Source organism: Equus przewalskii, chromosome 16, assembly GCF_037783145.1.
Source record: "Equus przewalskii isolate Varuska chromosome 16, EquPr2, whole genome shotgun sequence".
Lineage (NCBI taxonomy): Eukaryota > Metazoa > Chordata > Mammalia > Perissodactyla > Equidae > Equus > Equus przewalskii.
Window position 1 is genome coordinate 11216906 of NC_091846.1, and position 15997 is coordinate 11232902.

General features: G+C 39.1%; 1 protein-coding gene across 8 annotated transcripts in view; it reads left to right on the forward strand.

The window, feature by feature from the left end:
* Positions 1-15997, forward strand: part of FRY (FRY microtubule binding protein) — a 403013-nt gene that overhangs the window by 219605 nt on the left and 167411 nt on the right. For all 8 annotated transcript variants that reach the window (XM_070577933.1, XM_070577936.1, XM_070577934.1 and 5 more), the window contains one exon: positions 9873-9926. In XM_070577933.1, coding sequence (XP_070434034.1) covers positions 9873-9926 — 54 coding nt within the window. The remainder of the gene's footprint in view (positions 1-9872; positions 9927-15997) is intronic.

Genomic DNA, 15997 nt, shown 5'->3' on the forward strand with positions numbered 1-15997 from the left:
AGGTGACATTAATGTGAGAACAGAGTCCACCCAAGAAGACACAGCTCTGCAGCCCTGAGGGAGGTGGTCTTTACTCTCCAGTGTAAGCTTCCTACCTGTCAGTAGCACCCTGAGAGGCACTAGGCTAGGAAGGCTTGTAGAAAATGTGTATCATTCATTCCTTCCCATCTAAATAATACCCCGTACATGCTGAATTGGTCAGTCAAGACGTTCTAGTTCCAGAGATTCCCAGCCAGTACATTGGGATCAATGTCTTACCTCATAAATATCAGCTCAGTGGCTTCATGCATACCCACTTGCCCAAGGTTTTCTGGGATTCCCAGTGGGCTGCATAACGTATTATGAGCTCCTCTAAGGTAAAAACTGCCATGTTATACTCAGGATGGCCTAGCTATGGCAACAGAGGATGGGGACTGGGCAGTGATTCCCCGTTCCTAAAGCTAGATCATTACTATCAGACTTGCCTCCACTCCTCCCTTGTGGACTCCAAGAAAATAAATGCCTTTCAGACAGATTAGGGATTCTTTTCATTCATTCAATGAAAAGTTTTATTTTAAATCAATATTATTCAAGTGTAATTTACATACAGTTAACAGGGATTTTAAATCTACAGTTTGATGCATTTTGACAAATGTATACACCTGTGTCAGCACCACCATGATCCGGATACAGACATTTCCAACATCCCCAGGAGTTCCCTTGTGCCCCCGTGCAGACGGCCCACACCACCACCCCTGGCCTCAGGCAACTGTTGATCTGTGTATAGATTAATTTCTGTTTTCTACAATTTCACATAAATGGAAGCCAAACAGTATGTACTCTTTTGTGTCCAATTTCTTTCATTCAGCATAGTGTATTTGAGGTATATCCATTTTTTATTGTTTATCAGTAATTCATTCATCTTTATTGCTGAGCAGAATTGCATGTAATGTATATACCACAATGTGTCTCATTTAGTCATATTTTGATGGGCATTTGGGTCAACAAATACTTTTTGAGTATAGTTTTCACCAGCACAAGTGTTGATTTCTAAACATCATGCTATTGATTGTAATAATGTATATTTTATAAGGAATTTCTGATAGTAGCTTACTGATAGATACATAGACAGACAGACAGACAGACCGACAGATAGATAGCACTTTCCAACTTCCAAGAGCAAGTGATTGTACTTGAGGTTATACACTACACAAAGAAGGATAGGACAGACTTTTGTAAGAATAACTACTATTTTTGCTTATTTATCATGTGTCAGGCACCCTGATCTTCTCATTAATCCTAGAAAGTGGGTAATAACAATAATAACAGTTCATGTTTATACGGTGCCTACTGAGTGCCGGGCACTGTTCTTAATACTTGAATAATATTAACTCACCTAATCTTCACATCAACATCATGAGGTAGCTGCTATTACTACCCCACTTCACATGCAAGCAAGCTGAGACATAGAGGTTAAACGACTTGTCAAAAGTCACACAGTAAGTGGTGGAACTGATGTTCAACACAGACCATCTAAGTCTGGGATCATTGCTCTAAACTGCTGCCCTCGTGGCCTCCTTAATTTTTAGTCAGAGAAGCTGAACATGAGAGATGTAATAAAACTTACCAAAGGTGTTAGTTAGGGTTAATACCCTGACTCAAATCCTGGTATTATTGACTTCAAAGTCCAAGCTCTAATCTACTTGGGAAATGATGTGTACATGAAGAAGTAGGATGACGTTGGTTAGGTAAGAACTAGGGAACACCACTAGAGCTATTGGAGAGTCAGACTGGGCTGCCACTTCTTATCCGAGTGATCAGGGAAAGTGTGGAGGAATAAATGAAGCTTGAAGGAAAAGTGGGATTTTTTGATCAGAGTTGGTTTGGTTGGGTCTGAGAAGGGTGAGTATGTGTGTGTAATGTGTTAGTGGTGCCAAAAGATAAGTGAGAACATGATTGATTTCGAGTCCCCAAGGACAGCCCTGGGGACTATAAACATTGAAGGAAAAAGATTAGTCTATGAAGGACACAGGGAAGGGATGTGTAAAGAAGGAGGAGGAGAGAAAGTGGGGGATGGAATGATTCCAGTGGAAAGAAGAGAGTAATCAATAGTGTCTCGTTGCAACTGAAAGGTCCAAAAAGAAAAGTATTGAAAAATGGCCACCACATTTGTCATTTGCAAAGTCACTGGGGCCTCGGGGGGGAGACTATTTTTAGTGGTGACAGAGAAGTCAGATTGCAGGTGGTTGAAGGAAGAATAGGGGAGGAAGGGAAGACAGGATGTGTAGACCATTCACTCCATGGAGAGCTAAAGATGAGCAGGAGGGGCAGAAAGAAAACAATAGCCAGAGGTGGATATGTGGTCAAGTTGGGCACTAAGATGAGAAGGGCTAAGCATGCTGATAGCTGAGAAAAGGAGCCAAAAGAGGGGAAGGTTGACGTTTGAGGGAGTGAGGAGCTGGCTGAAGGAGCGGGGTCCCGGAGGAGGCAGGGAAAGATCCATCCACGTGTACTGGATGTCTACTGGACATAGCATGCACAGTTAGTGGGGACAGTTATCAGGACAAAAAAATTGAAAATACCAGCAAAATAGAATGTAACCCAGAAACAGATGAGTGAAGGTCGTATCTTGCATTTCTTCATAGCTGCTGTAGTTTAAAAAAAAAAAAGGAAGCCTGTGGGAGCTGCTCTTTTGTTCAATTAAAATGAAGATTAACTTTGTAGCTGAATTTAATTGAAGTTTCCCCTCCACTGTTCAAATAATGGATTTGTACTTGCCTCTGTTAGATTTGGCAGAGAAATAGGCTTCACTGAAATGTGCAAAAGCCAGCTGCAAATAGGATAGATTCTCTCAAGAGTTTTTAGTTTTAAAAAAAGTGCCAAAATATTCTTCCAGGTTTGAATCTACCTTCACATTTCGTATCGTAGGGCACCACACAGTATCTTACTTGCTGATTTGAAATACTCTCTCTGTCATTCTCTTGATCTTTGGATTTTTTCCCCAATATTTTGGGTGACTATCAGCGTATATTCTTTAGGGAAATTCATTTTAGTAACTGAATAGAATAAGTGGGAAATACAGTTTCATCTGTTTCTATAAGCACCCTTCTTCTGCAGATCTCCAAAGGTTTTATCTAGTGCTTGTTATTTCTACTAGAAACTTAGGACGTCATGGGGTGATGTCCATTTGTACCTGTGGACAAACTGAGGCAGGCATCAAGGGGACTTAGTCTTCTGCCAGAAGTTCAGTGATTCCTGCAGGCAATCAGCTGACCAGACTGTGTCTTCAGGATGATTCAGATCCCTGGGTCCCTGATTGCACCTCGAGTCGGGGAGTCGTTTGGAGAGAAAAATGATCAGTATTCAGAACTGTGAGTTCTTAGGCTGACTCCTTAGATCTGTTTCCAAAATTGGGTCACAGCTGGCACAAATAAGATCTGAAGAGAAAAATATGTGTCGGACATGAAGATATTTAGAACCTTGTCTTGCTTTGGTTCAGAAGGAGTAGGGTGCCTGCCGCTATGTACTGATCGTTCTAGATGAAATGTTTCAGTGGCGTCTCAGCAGTCCGGCCCACAGCTCCCTGCCCTGAAGAACACTGTCACCATGGGGATGGGGCGGCTCACTACTCAGCCTCGTGTTCTAGGGAAGAAGAGACATCCCGATTGTGGTAGCTCAGTTCTGAAAATTCTTTGTTCCCCATTCAGACCAGACATGCGTATTATAAAATTTCACTGCTGATGGTATCAAAACTCTGAGTTAATTATACGTAAACATGTTCTTATAATCAAAGTTTCGAGACTTGAGAAGTTTGCTGGTTGTTTTTTTAAAACTTGGTTATTTTTATGGCATCCCACCATTAAATTAAAAGGTTTTCTCTAAATTACATATTAAGAATTAAAGTCATTGTAATAATGTTAGGCTTTTTTAAAGAGAGAAGGGCAATTACTCTCTATAATGTTTTTTCCTACTTTCTGTAATAAAGCTTTCTACCCATACTTGGACACTTCCAGGAAGCTATAATTAAAGCTTTAATGAATGTTAGTGGGAGTGTGCACTGCCCCGGGAAAACAGGTGGAACTTAGTTTCAGCTCCTGAACATTATGAAACAGGTTACACATTTTAATCTTATGTAATTCCAATAATAATTATGTTAAAAGGAATTTTAATAATTGTTATGACTATGAATTAGTGAGTATTCTACGCCGTACATTTTTCAACCTGTGAGGTAGGTTGTATTATTTATCCTTATTTTACCCACAAGTTAATTGAAGCTTAGAGAGGTTAAGTAAGATCTATATGTTGTACATCAGGGACCCAGGATTCAAACTCAAATCTCTCAGACTCCAAAGCCCGTGCACTGAACTACTCCATCCAATTGCTTTAATAATTAAAAAACATTACAGTAGCATCTTAAGCAAGGCTGGTGACATATTTAGCAAATTGAATAATCTCATATTAACTCTTGTGGCATTGCTGGGTTACTTGTTTATTGAAATATCTCTGGGAGCAGTAATAATCTGGGTCTTTTTAGATTAGTGAAGTCCTACCTATGTGGGGCACATTTGAGATTCTTTTGGGCCACTAAATATTCAGAAGTAGAAAGTGATTTCTTAAATAAGCCCCTTGCATCGCACAAATAAAACACCTTTTGATACTTAAAACTCTCTCTAGACTTGTCTAAGTGCCTGTGTCCTGTCGTGTATGGCCATCTTTTCTCTTAAAGAATACAGGGAGGCCTAGTGTGAAACACTGTCAAGTGAACATGTAGCTAGTATACACTGAAATTGTTTGAAAATTGAGGTAGAAGTCAGTGGCCCCCCTCTGCTCTTCTTAGGTAGGTATGGACACAAAGAGCTTTTAGAGTTTGTATTTTCTTAAGGGAGGGTGGGAGAGGTTGGACTTCCCAAGGTGTGAGAAGCACAAACAGGGACCTTTCTCTTTTCCTATGGAAATGCTTGAAACCCTGCAGGATTCTTCATGACAGGAGAAAATCCCTCCCGAAGGGGTCAGGACAGCAGTGTTCTTTGATTCAGGGGGAGCAAACTCAAAGAAAAGCCCAGAGTACAGGCTGAGAACTGCGTCTTGCTTCTCACACAGTAGGCAGGATATTTGCTACCCAGATCCTATCTGTACATGGGAAGAAATGGAGAGCGAGTCCCTTCTGCGCCTCCATTAGGAAAAGATAAAAAGTTGGATAAGTGCTATTGAAATAGGTTTTCAGAAGTGGCTTACGCCATCTTGATAAGTGAGACATTGTAAACTTTTTTTAAACCATGATAGAAGTGATGCGTGGTGTTCTCCTGTGTTTACTTTTTGTTTGTTTTTTATGGAGAATTTCAAACATGTCTTAAAGTAGTAAGACAGCAGAATGCACCGTATGATCATCCTCAATAATTATCAACTCATGGCCAATTTGTTACACACTCCCTGTATCTTCCCCCAATATTATTTGAGGCAAATACTAGAAACCATATCACTTCATTGCTAATTATTTCAGCATGCATCTCTAAAAGATAAAGATTCATTTTTAAACAAAAATGCAATGTTATTACTACACCTAAAAAAATAACAATAATCCATTAAGATCATCAAATATTCAATAAGTTTTCAAATTGCCAATAGTCTCATGAATGTCATCCTTTCTTTTAACAGATTATTTGAATCAGAATGCAAATAAGATCCACATTGCAATAGCCTTTTAAAAAAGTCAATAGGATCCCCCTCCATTTCTCATTTTTTTCCCTTAGAACTCATTCATTGAAGTAACGTCTTTCTTTCCTTCAGAGTTTCCTTTGATCTGGATTCACTGGTTACTTCCTTTTGGTATCTTGTAACATATTCCTCTAACTCTTTCCTAAGTCATGTATTTCCCAAAAAGTTGGAAATTGCCTCTAAAGCCTTGGTCAGATTCAAGGTTGATTTCCTTTTTTTTTTTTTTTTTGGTCAGGACTATTTCACATTGTTTGCTTCCGTCAGAAGGGACCTAATATCTAGTGTGCGCTTTGTGCTGTCAGCAGCCATTGATGTGCCCATGTTTGCAGTTTGCCCGTCTCTTTTGTTCACTGTCACCCAGTGAGCTGGAGCTTCTGGACAAGGCTGAGTCACAGGCTGACATCTCCCACTAATGCTAACTTTGGACCACTAAGAATTTCCTGGGATCCATCACCCCAACGTTATGTTTCTCATGATTTTTAAAAAACAAGTGTGTCATTCAATTCAATTAATGAACTTTCAGTAAATAAGTAAAATTGTATTAAAGTATAATTGTAAAATTGTATAAAAGTATAAAGTAAAATTTTATTAAAATATAGAACAAGGACAAATTTTTTAAAAATTTAAAAACACACTGTTCTTATTGGATGAATGAGACCATTGTTTGGAGCCTCCTCTGTCATAGTCTATTTCTACTTTTTCTTTAGCTGCCCATTGTTTATTCTGTGTTAATTTCACTTTACTACTTATTTAATGCTCTGTGAGAACCAGGGTGTCTTGCACGTGCCCACCTTGGATTGTTACAGACCTTGGATTCCATGCAGCTCTGCAGGTCTCCTTCCTCGCGTGGGCGTCAGCCTGGCTGGTCTCCTCCTGTAGATGGCTCCCACCTTCAGATGGCTCTCTTCTGAGATGGAACAAGTTTGCCTCCGTCCTCTCGTCTCTTCCTCTCTCTCCTTCCTTCCTTCCTTTATTTTTTCTTCCTTGCCCTCTTCCTTCCTCCCTCCCTTCCTACCTTCCTTCCTCCCTTCCTTCTCTCGTTTTCTCATTACTTTTTAGCCAGCATGATACTCTCTTCCCCAGCTCTACTTTTAAACCTCCTGACACTGATAAAACCTATGTTGATGCAAAGCTAGTCTTGGGGATGGTAAAATGTGAACTTGATTCTCTGTGCCCAAAGCTGTCTTTCCAAATGCATAGGGATACATTTAGTCATTTAACAAACCCTGATAATAAATTCTAACTATGTTCTAAGGGTGTGGGGAGACAGACAAGTTACAACACAGTGGAAATGCTGACAAGAATAGATGCAAACAAAGTGCCACATGACAACTAACAGATGACTCTGCCAGGGAGAAGTGGGGGAAGGTCTTGATCTTGCAAGTGACGTTTTAACTAAATCTTCAAAGAATATGATTAAGACAGCATGTTTGTATGAAAACAGTTAAGAAAAACTTAGTGTAAAGGTGTGTTATTTTATTGAGGCACTGAACTCAAGTTCTTGGCTAATGAACTTGACTTTTGTGTTTAGCAACAACTTACCGTACCAAATTTGCCTGCTGGAGAAAGAGAGACTTGCACTATGTTCTTTCCTTCATATTTATGCAAATGTGTTTAAGCATAAAATATCATGTTTACCATCATTTCCACCCAATTAAGAGTGGGAAATATAACGTTTAGGCGTGAGAAGTTTCAGTGTGTAGGTAGACACGGTAACCTTCCTTCCCCCACTGCGGGAGGATCCTGTCTTTCAAGTAGTAGTGCAAGAAGTTTCCCAAGGTGTGGACTCCTGAGTCGTTGCAAGGGTCTGCAGATACACATGTGTGCTGAGCATTACCTTTTGGCTGAGTAAATTAGGGTCTCCCATATAGATGTGTCCCTTTTTTTCTAATGTATATAAAATCAATATTATTGCTGTTATAGTGCAAAGCCATATAAAAATATCATTGATGTTATAGTATTAACTCTGTCATTATGTATGGTTTTAGACAACAGATACTAAAATAGAATTACTATGTCATATTTTAGGTGTGTGAGGGTGTGTTTTGTGGTTGGGAACGTCTTGAAAATGTTTGCCATTAAAATGGGTCCTCATAAAATAGATAGTAGTGATGGTTGAACAACATTGTAAATGTACTTAATGCCAGTGAATTGTGTAATTAAAAATGGTTAAAATGGTAAATCTTACATTATGTATATTTTGCCACAATAAAGAAGTATATTAAAAAAATTTTTTAACTTAAAACACACATACACGCAAATAAGAGGATCTCATATTTGAAGAAACTGGAAGTCATTGGCCTAGAGCTTTTATTAATTTGGCAAATGTTTAGCCATCACCAAGCAGTGTTCTGCCCCATAAATTTAAGTGCTAGGAGAAGTAGAGGGTCCTGCGTTTCTGGAGCCTGTAGTTTCGTGGGGGTGGCATTCAGCTTTTCACTCATGAATGTGTAATTGCATAACATTTTTCTATACTGCGATGTGACTTTACACTATGGCAAGTGCTATGAGAGGAAAAGTCTATAGAGCTTTGCAGGCATATAAGGGGACGGGTGCAGACCTGGTATTGGGAGAGGACTCAGAGAAAGGCTTCCCCGAGGAAGTGACAGTTGGGCTGAGATTTGAATAATGAACGAGTATAGATAACACTCATAAGAGGTCATTGACTACTTTTACTTAACACTCATAAGAGGTCATTGACTACTTTTACCGTTTAGATTCTTCTCCCCAATGGCAGGAACCATGTGTTCATCAGCCTTCCACCCTTAGGTAGTGTTTACTGCATTGTGAGCCCTCATTACTATCGAGTGATGAACAAGTAAAACATTGAGTAGCAATTGTTATACTAGGTTTGTTCCAAGGATGTCTATGGGACTGGCACCACCTGTTTTTGCGTAATTTTCACATTTGTGTTTTAATTAGTTTTACAAAGAATTTCAGATGATGTTACTGTAAAACCTTCAAATATACAGGAAGTGCTTTGCAATTTAATGGCTAAATTTGTCTTCTTGAACCATCAACTGAATCTGTTTCTTCTTTAATTGTTCTTCTTGGTTCTCACCTACATTTTTGTATCTGTTCTCCCACTAGCATGTTCTAGATACTATACTTTGAAGAGGAAGTGTTTAGTAACCCTTAAGAATGCAGTATTCTCTGTATCTTAAGTGAATACACATTTTGAAGCTCTGTATTTTGAAATGGGACAGAGCAATTGATTCATATGGCTCTTGATAAAACATCAGATACCTGGCCTGAGCCCACCATGCGCATCTCTTCAAGAACAAAGTCTCTGTGAGGTGGGGGTGGATTTGTGTCTGCCTTAGGTGTACATCGTCTTTTTAGGTGGAGGAGAAGGTTGGAGAAGTGAGGCAGGCAGAAGGTCTGTATGACTGGCAAAATGTGGATGGAATCTTTCTAGGGTTTCTACATTGGCTAAAGTAAAACATTATTTTTTGATATGTAACTTTTACATGGTTTCTAATCCTGAAACAAATTTTTGATCAGTATTAACTTCCATACCAAAAAAAAAAGGTACAAATAAGGATAAGTAGTTATAAAATGCCCTGCTGGAAGATCAGTTAAGGCTTCCTAATGTAAACAAACATGTAATGATTAGGAAAAATTCTTTCTATAGACCTTTGTCACTACCCTGATTATTTTTGCTGAGATTTGGATGTGGCATAAGTCAAATAACATGCCCCAAATTCACCAGTTACACTTAATAAATGTATTATTGATAGGTTGTCCCTCAGCTCCAGTCTAATAATTAGACCATATTTTGTTTCTAAGTCTAGGGACTTGAAATAGAGTATCACTTTCAACTTTTTATTATCTGTTAAGTCCCAAGATAGGTACGAAAATTTTTCAAATGAATTTCATAGTTTTTATTATGTGGTTTTCATTGAAAACACAGGACCGCTTATAGCATCAGATTTTTAATGTTTAGGTCAAAGAGGTATATATTAAGATGATAGCAAGAATCATGGTGGTAATGATCAAATACTGTATTTTAAAGTCAGAATAGCTAAGGAAGAGTTTCTCATTCATTTAAAAATTGGCATCTCTTCATCCCAAAAAAGGAGAAATAAATAAGAAAAATTATAACAATAATGACATTCCCTTTATAATATTTAAGAGCTTCTAATAATTATTCTTGTATTTCTTCTTTTTCTTTCTAGGAAAAGCCATTGACAAAATCTCTACAACGTGGAGAAGACCCCCAGTTTGATCAAGTATGTGCTATGTTATATATGTCATAGACTGGTTTTTATTTTTATCAAAGTGTGCAAAGGCAAGGTCTGGATGCTCACTATTGGTGCATTGATGAACTTCCTCAGAGAGCACACAGGGCTGTGCTTTTAGGAACTGTGTCCTGCAGCTTTTACAGTTACGGCTTGTAGTGGACATTCACTAGATGTCTATTGATACAAATTGGAAAGAACTGGAAAATGTTGGAATAATGTGAGTAGGCCCTCAATGTATTGTTTCCTAAATCTTTGTATACCAGAATTAAAGAAACTAAGAAAAGATAAAGGAACTTCCATTCAAAAGTGTATTGAGACTCTTCTGAATAAAAGATCCTCACTACGTGATGATCTGTTCTCTGCACTAAAGCTTATTCATATTTTCATCCACCTTTTTTAAATGCCTCCTATTTGCTTGTCGCAGCGCTAGACACTGGTAATACAAAATCTAGGACCAGCTTTAGCACTTAAAGAATTCACAAACCTGTGAGAGAGAAACCACCTAAACAATAATTATGAAACAGTGTAGCAACTGAGATTCTAATAGGGAAAGTGATACATGAAAAAAACAAGTTAAGTCAGAATAAATTTTTTTTAAAAGTCCGTTGAAAATAGATCAGGTCTAGTAAAAGGACTCCAACTGTAAAGAGCAGGTAATAAAGAGAGGATCCTGGTTTAGTAACTTCAGGGTGGCTTTAGGTACGGGACATCGGAGGAAGCTGGGGATGTGTTTGTGGTGTTTCCTAAACTTCGCAGTTAATGACAAGGAGGACAGTGTGCTCTTCAAAACTCTCACTTGGTGCCAGTGGCAGAGACAGACTACTGCTGCATGCACCGTGGCCTGATCTAATGTGGTAGGGTTTTTTATTGTCTTATGGAGACACACAGAGAGTACATTTTCTACAGGGCTTCAAAATTGCCTTTAATGTGGAATCAAGAGGGAAATTCTCAGGCTATTGAGGTCCAGATTTGTTCCATCTGAAAATGTAAAGACTGACTGTAGTGACAAAATTCTCCATTTTCTATCTTATAAGCTGTTCACTGAGGGAGACCTCACAAGTTCATGATGACGGCCAGTCTCGGAAGGCCGGTGTGCCTCTGGGTTTGTGCTCTGTTGCTGGCAGAGCTGGCTTTTTTCCAGAATGCTGGTGATGTGGAGTATGGGCTTCATCTCTCTGTGTCATAGAGCTGCCTTCTCTTGTCATGTCATCCTTAGTTGTCACCTGGTGAGTGCTTGGGTGGTCAGAGACCCTGGGTGACTGTTTAGGGTCATTATTTTGGAAATGTGGCAAGTTGTGGCTCTTTCTGTTCTCATTAAGAATGTAAATATTTATCATCTGTCTTCTATAATTTCTCACTCTATTTTATATTTCTTGTCTCTATCCTATTAGATTATCACTGTCGTTTCCTCAAAAAAAAATAAGTTATTTTTCTCCAGCTATGTCTTTCTTTATTCTCTGGGGAAATAGTACTCACAAATTTCAACATTGCAGATAGTATTTATCCCAAATAATTTGGCTTAAACACCCTTTCTCATTTATTATTCAGCACTCTATTTCTGCATTTCAGCATTGTGGAAAAGAAACAGCCTCTGGAATTAGACCCGGGTTTAAATCGCAACGCTGCCACATAGTTAGCTGTAATACTTTTAACCTTGCTGCTCAAAATGTTGACATGCAGACTCTCTACCCTGCCCCAGATCTACTGAATCAGATTCTTCCCCTTAACAAGATCCCTGGGTGACCTATACACACGTTAAAGCTTGAGAAGCACTGCTCTGTAACACATCTCTGTGTATTAAAGACACTTTGGGAGTGAACCAATAGTGAAGTGGTCACTGAGAACTTTCAAATAAGACACATAAGACTATCCTCTGATGATTAAATCATAAATTTATGCAAGAACTGTGAGAGAAGGCAACCTACAAAGTCTATCTCATTTTAAAGTGAGAGCAAGACTCCCAGGCCATGAGGAAACTTGACTGTGTTGGTCCATCTGTGAGTTCAATGAAAAAAAAGCAGCACAGTTACCTTTGAAAGTGCCCATCAGCTGTTTCAACAGCAAATTGTAAAAATTGTGGTTCCATTGGCAAGGCCATGAATGTATCAAGCTCTCTTAGTCTTTTGATATTAAATGTTCAAATTATGTAATTCTCCTTGTTCTGATTCCAAGGAGTAGGGTTTTTGTCTGGATTCACACAGAGATCTGTCTATGGGAAAAGAACACGCTGGTTTTGCCACCTTGCGTGATACAGACTCCATCACTATAATCATGGGAGCAGTAGGATTGTAGAAGTAACATTTGTTTAGTACTTACTATAGGGTAGGCACTATGCTAAGTACATCCTTTGAACAGCGTGCAACTGGTCCCTGTCTAGAGAATATTTTTATCAATTTCTGCCTTTTCATTGTCACTGGCATGAATGAGAGGCTATAGACAGCTGGGCTTATACACTTTCAGTGCCTGATCCTGGGCAGCCCTGTTTAACTCCTCCACTTAACAAGCCTATGATGCATTTTTTTCTCTTGCTAGAAATAGAAGCAAAAAAAAAGAAAAAGAAAAAAAATCATGTGATACTTTATAATTTGCCGAGCACCTTCTCACATATTATCTCACCTGACATCACTCAATTCTTCCAATAACCGCAAGAAGAAGTTCTCCTCATCATCCTTATCATCATCATCATCATCTCTATATTACATTTAATGGAAATGAGTCTCAGAGAAGTTGCCCAGTATTACACAACTAAAGCCTAAAGGAGCCAAGACTGGAATCCATGTGTTCTGACTATAAAGCCCATGCTTTGTACTGTGTAACATGCTTATATTTCTAAAAACTAAATTGGTGAGAATTCAGAGGAGAGTTTTCCATGGATAAAGGATCTAAGATCCTGTATCAGTTATGATTAGCTTTGGCTGCAAAAGATTACATAAAATAACAGTGGTTGAACAACATAGAAGGTTCTCTCTCATGTTCAAGAAGTATAAAGAAAATCAGTCCAGTATCCTTATATTATTATTGTTTTCCTGTGTATGGCTTACATTTCCAAGGTCATCTCATGGTCCAATTTGACTTCTGGAGTTCAACCATTACATCTGTATTCAAGCAGCAGGAAGGAGAAATGGAAAAAGAATTATAGAAAAAGAAAACTCAAATAAATAAAAAAACAGAACCTCCCAACATTGCACACACTTCTTCTGCTTACGTCCAGTTGGCCAGATCTTCATCACATAGCCACATATAGCTGTAAGAAAGATTGGGAAATTTTATTTTGAGCAACCATGTGTCCATCTAAAAATGAGGTACTTTGTATCTAAGGAAGAAGAGAAGAGTGAGTATTGGGTACTGCCTGTCTCTACTAGATAGTATATAGCCTATTTTTGCCACAGTGCCCAATAAAGAGTACTATTTATGGTTCTACACCTCTTTTTTTTTCCCACTGTGAAATTCTCCTAGAATTTGCCAGTTTTCCAGTTTGAGTTTAAAAATATGTAAAACTTCATATTTCCTTAAGTTTTCTTTTATATTTCTTTTATATGTAATTGACGTTTGGCTTACTATCTCTTAATTTAACCTAATTACAATCTAACCTTGTATAGAATAGAACTGGAAAAAAAATCCTTATTGTTTCATGAATGACAAGATGTCTAAACAGGATTAATCCTTTTTTAAGCTCAGTATTACTGGGAGAAAAATCATGCTAGTGACTGCTTTACACTTTAGAGAGCTAAAAATTTGTGCCCTCGTGCCCAGAATTCCACTTTCTACAAATTTTATGAATATGAACTTGACCCCTTCTTACACAGCACCTACTATGTGGTAACTATGTGCCAAGCATTAAGCCAGCTTGTGGCAATAAACATGAAGGAAGCATGAAAGCCTCCATGGAGAGGCCCCCAGTCTAGTGGGAAAGACGAAGAAGAAGCATGTAATCGGATAAATTATAACCTCAGGCAAGCAAGTAAGCTCCCAGTGGAAGGACGAAGCATGGTGTGAGCTCCAGTAGCGCCAGCTTTGCCCTGCACTCGGGAGTCAGGGAGGGCTTCTGGGGGGGTGTGTGTGTGTGTGTGTGTGTATGTATGTGACGTACGACATACACACAAGGCTCTGTAAGGGACAAAGAGCTATAAAGCTGTCGTCCCTGCGTTCCAGGAGCTTCAGATCTCGAAGAGGATGATAAGGGAGTGCACAAACAGCTGTGACACAGGCCCACGTGTGTAAGAAGTGCCGCAGGGATGCAGACAATAAACATTCTGAGGCTTCAGGGACAGAAGATGTGTACTGCAATTTTAAAATAATTCAAAGGCATTAAAAGGTGCAGAGCCCCCATAGACTCAGAATCAGATAACCCCTAAACAATGCATAGTTTTCTACTGGAACACGAAGTTTCCCTACAGTCTGAGTATAGGGTGTGTTGAGGGAAGAGATCAAGTAGGAAGGGATCAGACTGTGGAAGACATTAATGCCAGGGTGGGGCCTATCCCACACATCCCAGTCTCAGAGTGATCAAAGTGGTGACTTGAGGTTAACCTTGAGGAAGCAGTGTTCATGAGTGGAGAGATCTTTGACGTTTGGAGGTTTGGGGGGAGTTTGGGCATTAATAAACATTTGAGGGTAAAAGGGCCCAAACTGAAACAGAGAGAATGGGACTAGAAAGAAAGAATTATTATAAGCAAAATTATAAAAGAAAAATCAATATTTGGTGAGAGAAGGAGAAACGAAAGGTAACTATAGTTTTTCACCCGTGATTTGGAGCCATTTCTGTTCAGTTTAACAAATATTGAGTACCTGAAGCATACTAGGATCTGGGCAAGGTGCTGGGCTTACAAAAGCAATCAGAGTTCCTACCGTCAAGGAATTCTCAATTCTCAGGAGGAAGACAAATATCTAAACAAATAACACTACAATTTCAATGCTATAATAGAGGTACATTTCAAGTGCTCTGGGAACTCAGGTAAGGGAGCAGTTAATGATGCTAGGAAGGTGGACAGATGTGTCACAGGAAGCAATCAAGGAGCAGTGACGTTTTAAAGATATTTGTTATCCAAATGAACAAGATGGGCTGGGTCATGCCAGGCAGGAGGAGCCATGTGGACAAAGAAGTTGAAGGTGAGAAGAGCAACGTGCTGGGGAGTGACCTGGAATGAAGCTGGAAAGGCGGACCGGAGCCCATTGCTCCCTTGGCCATAGGAGACATACTGAGGAGTCTGAACTATTTGCTATAGATAAGGAGTTCTTCAATCAGAGGAATGCTGTGCTTGGGGAGAAGTAATAAATCAGTTTTACACATACTGAACTTTCAGTGAGTATAGAATATCTCAGAAGAAATAACGGGGGCTCATTCATTTATATAGTCACTCAACAAACACTAAAAGATTGGAAAGAGAGTAGAGCAAATGGATGAAGAATATCATAGGGAAGCATAGTTTAGGAATGTTTAGAAAATGGGATCCACAAAAGAATTCCTAGAAAAAAGGTGACCAAAAAAGTGAGAGAAGCCTAAGAAGATGTGACTTTCCAGGATGGCCCATGATGGCAGCCTGTGCAGACCCTCACAGAAGAATGAAGGGTTAGCAGTTAGGAGCTCACTGGAAGCAGGCGTTGAGAAAGCCTTTTGCTGCAGTAGCTATTCAGTGACATGTAGAATGCATTTTCATAGTGGATAGATGAATGCTACACAGTTTAAGAGCCTTACTTTAACTGCTAAGTTACAGTGGCTGATTATGGTTGGCAACACTTAAATTGGAAAGCTGTGCCCCAGAATACAGTCATGGTACCAGGGATGAGTTCCCTATCTGTGATCTGTGGAGAGAGTCCTAAGAATGCAGGGCATGGTGAGCTCCCCATTTTAACTTCAAGTGACTTTCCTCTGTTGTCAAAGTTGACAGACGTCTTTTTTAAATATAAAGGCCAAGCCATTTTATTTTGGATTCTCCAATGAAACAACATCTAACTTGTGATGCGTGTGTACCTGGGTAGACGGTGGTCAAATGCAGCTCAAATATCAAGTTAATCCATTTGAAAAAGTGAAAACAACACTCCCAAATAACGCTCACTGG